General features: G+C 41.2%; 1 protein-coding gene across 1 annotated transcript in view; it reads right to left on the bottom strand.

Moving 5' to 3' along the window:
* Positions 1–8,233: 8,233 nt before the first annotated feature.
* Positions 8,234–12,312, bottom strand: part of NFX1 (nuclear transcription factor, X-box binding 1) — a 105,704-nt gene continuing 101,625 nt past the window's right edge. Inside the window, exon 24 of the mRNA XM_074987891.1 lies at positions 8,234–11,637. Coding sequence (XP_074843992.1) covers positions 11,562–11,637 — 76 coding nt within the window. The 3' untranslated portion in view covers positions 8,234–11,561. The remainder of the gene's footprint in view (positions 11,638–12,312) is intronic.

Genomic DNA, 12,312 nt, shown 5'->3' with positions numbered 1-12,312 from the left:
ATTCCTCTAATATGAATATGGCATTAGGAATAAATTACCGACCACCTAACCAGGACAGTGATAGCGATGCTGAAATGTTAAGGGAGATTAGAGAGGCTATCAAAATAAAAAACACAGTAATAATAGGAGATTTCAATTATCCCCATATTAATTGGGTGCATGTCACCTCAGGACGGGATTCAGAGATTAAATTTCTTGATGCCTTAAATGACTGCTTCTTGGAGCAGCTAGTACAGGAACCCACAAGGGGAGAGTCAATTCTCGATCTAGTCTTGACTGGAACGCAGGATCTGGTCCAAGAGGTAACTGTTACTGGACCGCTTGGAAATAGTGACCACAATATAATAACTTTTAATATTCCTGTGTTGGGAAGAACACCGCAGCGGTCAAACACTCTGGCATTTAATTTCAAAAAGGGGAATTACACTAAAATGAGGAAGCTAGTTAAACAGAAACTAAAAGGTAGAGTAATTAAACTAAAATCCCTGGAAGCTGCATGGAAACTGTTTAAAGACACCATACTAGAGGCCCAACTTAAATGTATACCCCAAATAAAAAAACACAGTAAGAGACCTAACATAGAACCACCATAGCTAAACAGCCACGTTAAAAAGGCAGTGAGAAAGAAAAGGGCAGCTTTTAAAAAGTGGAAGTCAAATCCTAATGAGGAAAATAGAAAGGAACATAAACACTCCCAAATTAAGTGTCATAATGTAGTAAGAAAAGCCAAAAAAGATTCTGAGGAACAGCTAGCCAAAAATTCAAAAAACGATAGTAAAATGTTTTTTAAATACATTAGAAGCAGGAAGCCCGCTAAAAGAGCAGTAGGGCCCTTGGACGATAAAGATATAAAAGGAGCGATCAAGGAAGACAGTGCCATTGCGGAGCGATTAAATGATTTCTTTGCTTCAGTCTTCACGGCTGAGGATGTTACAGAGGTTCCTAAATCTGAGCCAGCCTTTTTAGGTGACAAATCTGAGGAACTCACTCAGATTGAAGTGATATTAGAGGAGGTTTTGGAATTAATTGATAAGCTGAATAGTAACAAGTCTCCAGGACCAGACGGTATTCACCCAAGGGTTCTGAAAGAACTCAAATGTGAAATTGCGGAGTTATTAACAGTGGTTTGTAACCTATCCTTTAAATCCACTTTGGTACCAAATGACTGGAAGACAGCCAATATAACGCCAATATTTAAAAAAGGCTCTAGAGGAGACCCTGGCAATTATAGACCGATAAGTCTAACATCAGTACCAGGCAAATTAGTAGAAACACTAGTAAAGAATAAAATTGCAAGGCACATAGAAGAGCACGAATTGTTGGGCAAAAGTCAGCATGGTTTCTGCAGAGGGAAGTCGTGTATAACTAATCTATTAGAATTCTTTGAAGTGGTTAATAAACATGCGGACAAGGGGCACCCAGTGGACATAATATACCTAGATTTCCAGAAAGCCTTTGACACGGTCCCACACCAAAGGCTTTCATGTAAATTAGGTGGTCATGGGATAGGAGGAAAGATCCTTTCATGGATCGGGAATTGGTTAAAAGACAGAAAACAAAGGGTGGGAATAAATGGTAAATTTTCACAATGGAGGAGGGTAACTAGTGGTGTTCCCCAGGGGTCAGTCCTGGGACCAATCCTGTTCAACTTGCTCATCAATGATCTAGAAATGAAGTGTTTGGGGTGTAGAAGAGAGGAGGCTCCAGTTAGGGCCAAGGTGTTTGGGGTGTGGGAGTGGAAAGGGCAAGAGGTTGGGAGGAGGTGCTATATCCAGGTAGGAGTTACAGGATCAGGTAGTGGAGCACAGACAGGGCCACACCTGGCTCAGTGCTGTGGTGCAGTGTCTGGAAGGGAGTTGGGCTACAGAATGGGGCTCAGTGTTGGGATCCAGAGCTGACATGCAAGGCACCTACCTGGCCCAGCTGCAGTTCCCCTTTGGTGGCAAGGAACAGGTGTATGCCTGCAGGCACCTGCCCCCTGCATCTCCCATTGGCTGTGACTCCCAGCCAATGGGAGCTGCAGCCGTGGAGCCTCCAAGTGACTGCAGCAGGAAAACAGTTTCTGAGGATTTGCCATGACATGACTCCATCTGTGGGGTGGGGGCAACAACAGCAACAGCGGCCTCCTCCCTTCCGCAGGCAGGAAGGGCTGGCCCAAAACATTGGGGCTTTAGTGACTGCATCCCAGGGCCCTAGACAAAGGGCCTTCCACCCTTACACCAGACTGCTGCAGCCCTTAAAGCCCCTTCCTTAATCCAGCGCCCTGGGCTCAGCTGACAGAGACTCCTAGGACCAGAAACCTGGTGTCACTGGCAGGGTGGGAACGAGAGCCAAGGCTCCGCCACCTTCCCCCTATGGGGGTCCTAAGCCCAGGAAACTATTACAGCCACTGCACAGCCCGCGCTCTGAGCGCCCGTTAGTCATTCGCCCCAGCCTAGCTTCGGGGGCGCTGCGGGCCTTTCCTCCCAAGGCGAGACAACTCAGCGGCTGGGCCCCAAAAGCGCCCAGCCCGACCGCTCCACGTCTGGCAGTTAAACCGCCAACCTCCACCGCCACCAACCGCAGCACTCCCAGCGCGACGTCACCCTCCACCAACCGCCGCCCGGCAGCGCGGCGCAGGGAGAGAAGCAGCGGGCGGGGCCCCTGCCGGATGGGTGCACGTGAGCCCCGGGCCCAGCAGGAACCCCTCGACGCCTGCGCGGCCGGCAATTCCCGCCCGAATGTTCGGGCTCCTGCCGCCACGTGACTTTCGCGCGGCGTTTCACTCGTAGGCGCGTTCCGGCTGCGTCAGCCGCGCTGCTACGCGCGCTCTCGCCTCCTCAGCCCACGTGTACGATCTAACCCCAGTTTTCTTACCGCGGAGGGTTAAAACACAGACAGTAGGTGCTTGTGAGTGTCCAGGAATGCCAGGGAAGGCGGCACTGAAGCGTCTGGGAGCCTGGGGACAGAGACTGTGGACGTTTGACTTTCATTCAGGAGCCTGCCTGTTCCTGCTGCTGCACAACACGAGCAGATCCAGACAGGCATCATTTAAGCCCAGAAGCCAGGCATGAAGGATCCAGTGATATCCATGCCTAGGATGGCACTAAATCTTGGAACAGCAGATAAGAAGTAGAACAGGGAATGTTTAGTCAGAGGCAATCAAGTTACTTTCTTTTATTTTGGGGGTTTTGAATTTGTGCTAAGCACATGTAACTCCTCTTAAATACTGTAATAGCAACGAAGGGTGCGGTGGCACCTTATAGAGTAACAGAAAAGTTTTGAGCATGAGCTTTCGTGAGCACAGACTCACTTCATTTTAGTCTATAAGGTGCCACAGGACCCTTCGTTGCTGTTACCCACCCAGACTAACACGGTTACCCCTCCGCTACGCTTAAATACGTAATCTTCCAAACTAACACCAGAGGGCAGCAATTGTTTTAATCTTTTTTTAGTTGCTGTGTAACACCTAGCTGTCACGTGGTAGCACCCCAAGTGTGTTTTCCTTGTCCTGTTAGTAAAAAAACACCCTTTGAAGACCATGATCTGCCTCCTGTGTTGTAGAAAGTTTTAAAACTAAGCCTTACTACTAGGAAAAATTAGTTTTCCAAGCTCTGTCCAGTAGGACACTTAAATAGCTTGAGCATACCTCATGCGCAGGCATTCTCAGATGCATTGTGCTGGACTTGCTGAGAGGTTTTTGCATTTGGGTAGTGGCAGCAATAGCAATCCAAGACTAGGAATCCACAACCTTAAGTGGTTTCTAAACAAGCCTTTAGTGGCTTTAGGTACTTTTGAAGAACGTAAAAAGGAGCATAGTGGGTCAGACTAAAGGTACATGGAGCCTAGCATTTTGTCTTCCAACAGTGGCCAATAGATGTCCCAGAGAGAACAGAAGAGGTAGTCATTGAGTGATCCTTCTCCTGTCATAAATTTCTAGACTGAAACAGGCTAGGGGTAATATTTCCATTCTAGCAAATAAATGTTGATCAACCCTCCATGCCTACAGTTAACACTACTGAGTTTTGAGGCAAAACTGACAATTTATAGACAAAAAACTCTGAGCATCTACACCACAAAATGCATTTTGTCAACAGAAACTGCATTTGACAAAAAAGCTGGTCCGGGGGCTCTTTTGTCAACAGAGCAGATCAAATGATCAATCAGCTTTTTATGTGTAGACATGTTCTGTCAACATAAGTTTTGTCAGAACATATCTTCCGACAGTAACTTCTGTTGACAGAATGGCTGTATGTGTAACCATAGCCCATGCATTTACCTAGTTCTTTTTTGAACCATGATAGACCCCTAGTCTTCAGAAGGTCGTCAGGCAAGGAGTTCCACAGATTGACTGCATGCTATGTACAGAAAAACTTGGTTTTAAACCTGCCACCTATTAATTTCGCAAGGAGTGTCACTCTCGTGTGGGCCTTCACAGTCTCAGTCGACACTGCAAATCATGATCCCAAATGGAACTACGAAGGGCGTGATCCATAGTCTACATAAACTGAAGAATGCTGCTACTACTACTACTACTACTATTAATTTCATTTGGTAAGCCCCAGTTCTTATTTTATGGGAACAAGTAAATAGCTTTTCCTTATTCACTTTCTCCAATACCTGTCATGATTTTATACACCTTTATCATATCCCGCCTGTCCCCTCACACACACTTTTCTCTTTTCTAAATGGGAAAATCAGTCTTTTTAATCTCTTGTATATGATACCCCTTACAAAAATCCTAATAGTTTTAGTTGTCCTTTTCTGAAGTTTTCCCCATGCCAATGTAACTTTTGATTTAGATGTGACCACATCTGTAAGCAGTATTCAAGACATGGGCATACCAAAGATTTATATAGAGACAAAAATATTCTCATTCTATCCCTTTTTAAATTATTCCTAACTCTTTTTTTTGAGTGCTGCAGCATATTGGGTCAATATTTTCAAAGAACCATTCACAATGACTCCAAGATCTCTCACGTGGGTACAGCTAAATTAGTCCCCATCATTTTCTATGTATAGTTGGGATTATTTTTTTCCACTATGCATTACTTCAGATTTATCAACATTAAATATGAAAAACTCCACCAGGGCTTATCCAAAGCCGGGATGAGAGGAGGAGAAGGGTTGGACATAGACTAGCACCCCCTCCCTGTAAAACAATTGCAGCTACAGAAACTGATGACAGTTCAACAGATTCCACTCCTGGGAGAAAAAGGGCCCTCATCTCCAAGGAGCATGACATGCTGTAATGAAAACCAGAAGGAACCTACATCACCGACCACCCTTTTATCAACCAGGAAACCCCTGATCATCAGAACAATGTATGAAAAAGGAAAGACAGCACAAGTGGCTCCAGAAATTTGATGCTATAAGCTTGCAGTGCTTGTGCTCAGTGAGACCAGATGGCTACAGTCAGGACAACTAAGATTGCCAACAGGAGAGATGATACTGTACTCAGGGAATGAAGATGACAATGCTCCACACACAAGACACAGCACTTGTTATCAAAAGTAGTGTAGAAGGCATTAATTGGATGAGGACCCCCTGGACCAAGAATGACGACAGCCTCATTCAGAACTAAAAAGATCAAGATGATCATCATCCAATGCTACTCACCACCAAATTATCACAGTGAAGAAGCAAAAGACAACTTCTACAATAGATTGCAAGATGTACTTGACAAACTACATGACAGAGAAGTGAACATTGTGACTGGAGACTTCAGAGCCAAAATTGGAGTGGACAAGACCAGCTATGAAGAGGTGATGGGCTCTCATGGATTGGGCGAGATGAATGAAAACAGAGAAAGGTTTGGAGCCATTTGTCATCGGAGGCAGTGTGTTCCCTCACATTAGGATTCACAAAGTAACATGAACCAGACTGACCACCTTTGTATATCAAAAAAATTGAGAAGACTGCTGTATAATACATGAATGAAGAGAGGAGCCGATGTAGCATTGGACCACCATCTATTGGTTTCCAAACTGAAACTGAAGCTGAATAGCCACATGTCAAAAACAGCAACCAGAAGACAGATACAAAGACACAGGAAGAGTATTGACTTACGTCGACCAACAAGTTCCAAGTTCTTGTAGTAGTTCTACAAGATCTGTACGATGAAGCCATAGATCTACACACTTGGTGTCAAAAAATGAAAAACAATAGGAGCAACCTGCCAAGTAGTAGTTGGACTACAAAAACCCTAACAAAAAGAATGGATCTCAGCAGAAATGATGCGTAAGATCCAAGAAAGAGGTGGTTAACACCAGCCGCACCACAGCAGGAGAGGCAGCAGCACAGGAAAAATACACAGAAGTCAACAGGGAGGTGAAGAAGAGTGTGGAGACAGACAAGCAGAATCTCAGACATTCTGGTGGAAGAAGTAGAAGCTGCAGCAGCAAATGGAAACATGAAACAGCTGTACGACAACACTACGAAGAAGCTTTTAGCAGACTTGAACAACCAGTCAAAGACAAAAAGGGACAGGTGATAGCAGGGACGGAGCAGCAACTGAACTGATGGGCTGAACGCTTTGAAGAGCTTCTCAGCAGATCAGCCTCAGGTAATCTACCAGACATCAAAGCAGCAGACATTGATCTTCCAATAGACTGTGGCAAACTAACTAGAGAGGAGATCAGGAAGACAAATTTTGAAAGCAAAATATGGTAAAATCGCAGGCCCAGGTGACACTCCTGCAGAAGCCCTCAAAGTGGATATTGACACCACAGTAGAGATGCTTTTTCCTCTGTTTGAGAAAATATGGGAAAAAAAGAGGATATACCAGCAAACTGGAAGGAAGGCTACCTCATCAAGATCCCACAGAAGAGCAGCTTAAGCAGCTGCGAGAACTGTAGAGGAATCTCACTTCTATCAGTACCAGGAAACATCTTCAACAGAATCATCCTGGAAAGAAGGAAAAACGCGTTGGACTCAGAACTGAGAGACCAGCAAGCCAGCTTTTGACCAAATAGAGCCAGGGACAGCAGGGAGCCCTGGAAGAGAAAACCAGCTGGGTGGGGAGCCTCCCACGCCCTGCAGGTGGGGGAACTTTAAGGCAGCAGGAAAGCTGGGGGGGAAGGGAGGCCATGCCTGCCCTGCCAGAGCCGCATTGAGATGGCAGCAGTGGGGAGCACCCAGGGGTGGTATTTGCAGAGGAGTAGCAGCAGCAGCACACGGATCGCCTTTTCTCAGGCAGCTAAATCCTAGGGATGGGGGGTGGATTTGGGGCTGATGGGTAAAACAAAGAGAACGGGGGCAGGTTTGTGGGATGGGGCGTAAAGCTTGGGGATAGGAGGGTGGATTTGAGGGCTGAGGCAGGTAAAGCCTGGAGGTGGGGGTAACAACTTTCTAACTGGTTCAAATCATTGTGTGCATGCTCTTCTTAAAATAGGGATGACAAAGTACAGTTTGTCATTATTTAAGGACTGTCTCATTCACGTGCATTGCAGCTCGAAGTATTGAAGTATTGATTTTGTAACTGAATTTGAAAAAAAGACTTCTTACTATTTCAGTTGCAGACCCCTGAGCTAGACTAAGAAACATCATGGGTAGGAAGTCCTGAGTAGAAACATCATGGGTGGGAAGTGCTGAGTTTGAAGCCCAGAGTTCTGCACATAAACTTGTACCTGAGCAGGAAACAGGGGAGTAGCTTTCCCCCGCAGAGAGACTAAGACCAATAAAATGCTACCAACTCTTAAATCTGTGCCAACTGTTTAAACTATTTATGGAGCTAAATCTAAGCTTTATTTTGTAGACTGAAGCTATGGACATTGGAGAGAGTCTAACAGACCATGTGACAGAATGAAATACAGTTGGTCTGTCCCACCCCTTATCCCTTGGGTCTGAGGCAAGATACGAGTGACGAATGGTCACGACAAAATTTGCCAACTGCGCACAGGAGGTGCATGAATTCACAGTGGAATACAATAAGGGAACATCATGCAAAATATTATCTTTGAACCTTATAACTTTTTGAGTTTGCAATACATTATTCTTGAATTCCACATAAATAGCAGATAGTCCCCTCCCTCTCTTCCTCATTTAGTAAGGATCCCAACTCCCAGCCCCCAGCTAAAATGTTTGTTTAAAATGTTAGAATGCAGAATGGAAATTGTACCTACTATTTTAGAACTTAAGGGAAGGACCCCTCCAGACGTATTTCAGTATTTGCCTTCCTGTGGCACTTTAAGAACCTCCCAACATAATGTACACCTACCTAAAAGCTTGCAAACAACTACAAACCATAGCAATTTCAACTTAACTTTATTACAGCTTTATACAGTAATTCACTTGTTACAATACAGTACTAAACTTGAAAGGAATCAAGTGAAATATACTGTCACCAAATAACTTATGAAAAGAGTGTTTTAGAGCAATGTTCTGCTTACTTCATCATGAGGCACATACTGTAAAACTGTCACAAAACAGTGGTCTTTATAGCTAACTTGAACAATTAGGATTTTAGAGTATTCACAGATTAATGTACATTAAGCACTGAATAATCAGAGCATTTCTTAACACATTAAACCACTGGACAGTTACACAATCCCAATGTCAAATTCTCTCTGCATATATACAATAGTTTAAAAGCACTTGGTAAAGTTACATGTATTCTTATCAATTTGCCCTTCCTCACAGGTAATGTTTATTGTAAAGCACTGTAATTATTGTAATGTACTCAGTACAGAACAATTTACAAAATACTGTATTGTTCTGAGAGCTATGCAGTTTGACAGACCAAGAGTAGAGTACTGACCTTGCTGAAATCAATCCCACTGTAGATAAACAGACTAAGAACCAACTCAGAATAAGTAGTAGTACAAAATGATATATTAGAAAAGCATTCACATCAGGCGCACACATATGCAGTTGCACAATGATGTAGTAGTTACAGATTTCAGAACTACAGCCACAAATGCAATTCTCTATATAGGCGATGTTGCACCAAAAGCAAACCAAAAGAGAAGGGAGAACACCACAGTTAAACCAACTGAATTATTTTTTAAAGCTGTAAAACTGTACTTTGGAAAAAACATGTTTTGGTATCGCTTCACCAGGGTAGTGCATGAAAGATATTTTTAACTGAATTATTACAATAAGGAATTTTGAATAAACACCTCTGTACCAGTGATTTTTAAAAGCTGTTGTATAGGCTTTGACCTCCTTGATATTAAAACAGATTTGAATATGAGAATATTCACAACTGAGCAAAAATTGTTAAACATTTTGTAGGGGGCATTATGGTTAATCAATATACACATTCACAGTATTTATTAGCCTTATCTTATGAACTGAAAATTTTCTGTTTTCTTTCTGATTAGAAGTTGGAAGTATTAGAAGATCTATTCAGAACTTGAGCATCTTTTGTTAAAAATATCAGTTAAGTATATGAGCTATATGTCCTGCTATGAAAGCCTCATACAAAATGTCAAAAAAAACATGCAGGTGTGATTTTTAGGTATTTTAAATGAAGTCCTGTGTGAAAGTAAATTAATAGGTCATGGACTACGGGCCACTCATGCAGTGACACTGAAATAAATAGGGCGCTCTCTCACGTTAGGCCTACTTAATTATGTAAGCATATGTCAAGTCATACTTATAGAAAGGTGCTGAACAATCTATTCACCTACTGAAGTCATCAGAAATTGAAAATATTAAGCACCTTGCAAGACTAGGGTTCAACTTGCTGAAGAATTCTTTACGGTCATGCCAAACCGTAACTGCGAGTTTATTTAAGATTCATTCATTACGAAAAGTTCATTTCTGTTTACTAAATGAAAGAAAAAGATTTAAAATAATTTTGATTTTATATGAAATTCACTATATGAAGACTCATGAAAAAAATCAATTCCTTTACAGTGTTCTTTTAAGTGGAAAATCTATTTGAAACATTCAATTAGAAAAACATTACGTTGTCATTTCCTAAATGAAGTAAGTTTTACACACATGTAACAGAACCATAAAAATCATAGTGTCGAGTTTCAAGTCAATCTGTTACAGTACATATCTATCCCAAAATGAGTCTCTTTGGCTCGTGTCCCACAAAAGTTCCACCAGTTTTCCTGGACTGGCAGACAGAAACTGTCCTTAAGCACAAAAAGATGCACAAAGGAGTAACTTTGGGGCTGTGTGCTCATAGGAGGGTGAGACAGAGCAGAATAGTGTGAGAAGTCAGCTGCTCGTTAGAGTAAGTGGCCAGATCCTCAGTTTGGGTAAACTGTTGTAACACAGCTGAAGTTGATGGATCTATGACAATTTACACCAGCTAAAGATCTGGTCCACTATCATCCTACCCAGAAAGGTCCTCAACTCTCCTTTCTCATGAGAAAAATGATTAATGTGAAACAATAAGAAAAGTAGGTGCGACTTTTGGCAACTGATTTGTGTGAAGTTTAAATATATTCCAATGTAACGTGATCATTAAAAGGGAAGTTTCTATTGAGAGGGATTCAACACATCAGACTTACTTATGAAGTTTTCAAGAATTGCTTAACACAAGCCTAGCACATAACTGAAGTTCTAACTTGCGCAAAGGAAAAGATTAAAAGGTCCAGTGAAGCAATCACTTTAAGTATCCTAGACATATGATTCAATCTTTGAGGCACATCAAAGCCATTTGTCTGGTTCTGACTGTTCAAGAGTCTAATTAATTTTATTTTTAAATTTAATCTTCTATTTGGGTTTAAGATATAAACTTAATAAAAACAGAAAAACAACCATTTTTGTTTAATAAAAACCCAAACAGCATTTTCCTTCCTCTACCTCAAGAACAAGGACTGGAAGGTACCAAAATCCTGAAATACTAATGAACATCAGAGGTGCTCCTCATTAGCAGGAGTCAGGGTGCCTAAGCACTGGGAATATGAAAGTTGAGTTAAATGTTTAGTTTTAGTCTATGTTAGAATAACTTAAGACACTTCAATCTCAAATTTTATATGTCTACAGTAGAAATGGAATGATTAAAAAAAATCACATGAAAATTATGAAAATATACCCAGTTAGGATTAAATGATAGTGATTTGTCATTTAATTGTTCATTTTTTTAACAATGTTGGATCTTTCAGCATAAATCTTTGGAATGTTTGCCATTAATATCAACACCCCAATAGAATCAGTTTAATTTACAGTTCTTTCAATTAAAAATGAATGGCTATGCACTTGCACATTTTTAAAGACACTCTGATTCCAAGCAGAGAAGAAACACATACAAGCCTGTGCTGCAAAGTACACCAGCACCCATAATTCACATAAAAATATGCACAGCAGCTGAAAATTTGCAGACAAATTTAAATCATCACTTTCACTGAGATAATGAACACACATTCACTTCTCTCTGCATATCGATCTGAAGTAAAAATTTGGCCTTTAATAGCTTCTCAATATTCAGAGCTCAGATTTTGGTTAATTTCTTAACTATGCTATGTTTCTTATACACTTAACTCACCAGCACTTTTTTTTTTTAAAAAAAACAATTTTAAGGTCTGAATATACTGAATGATCAATCACAGACACAAAGCATCTTGAATGATAAATCTGTATCTTCACCTCCATTTTTCTAAATAATTTGAGATTAAATCATTTCAATCTTGGACATCAAAGTAGTCAATCACTGGCTCTGCTTTTAATGTTTTCTGCAATCCAATGTTTCCATTATTCCTGAAATTAAAGCCATAATATTACAAAAAGCAATTGTCATTTCAATGGAAGATACCGTTACAAAAGAAAAGATAACACACCGACTTTCCCAAACTGTCAAACTGATACAGAAACACTAACTTCCCCTGGTACATTATGCCACTGGACAGCAATATCAATATACACAAGGTATTTGAACGCTGTTAAAAGTTTTACATAAATCAAATATCTTTTGTATTCAGTTTGATATACAGTTCAGTGCCTATTGAACAAGTGCTTTTTATTCGTTGTGTTTTTCATAAATATTAATATTAGCAATTCAGCCACTCCAGTATAAAGGTAGACTACTACAAGTAATTTATCTAAACACAATGATATTTAGAAAGTTTACTTTGCAAGACAAAACTTATTACAGAAGAGCCAATGTTTTGAATATTGTCCTTTTCAAAAACGCATGCAAAGAAGCAAAGGACTAGCTCTGTAGTAAGGGACAGTTGCAAGTCAAGTTTCAGGTATATATAAAAACAAAGGATAAAAATTAATCCAAGTGTGGATTGTGGAATAGAGAACTATTAAAATATACCATCAGAAGACAGTTAAGGTGAGTGAGGTAAGTATCTTTTGCTAGACCAAGTTCTGTTGGGGACAGAGAGAGAGAGAGACAGACAAGATTTCCATCTTGTCACTTACAGAAGA

Source organism: Carettochelys insculpta, chromosome 2, assembly GCF_033958435.1.
Source record: "Carettochelys insculpta isolate YL-2023 chromosome 2, ASM3395843v1, whole genome shotgun sequence".
Taxonomy (NCBI): domain Eukaryota; kingdom Metazoa; phylum Chordata; order Testudines; family Carettochelyidae; genus Carettochelys; species Carettochelys insculpta.
The sequence above is the reverse complement of the archived record's forward strand: the minus strand, read 5'-3'. Positions and strand labels throughout refer to the sequence as shown.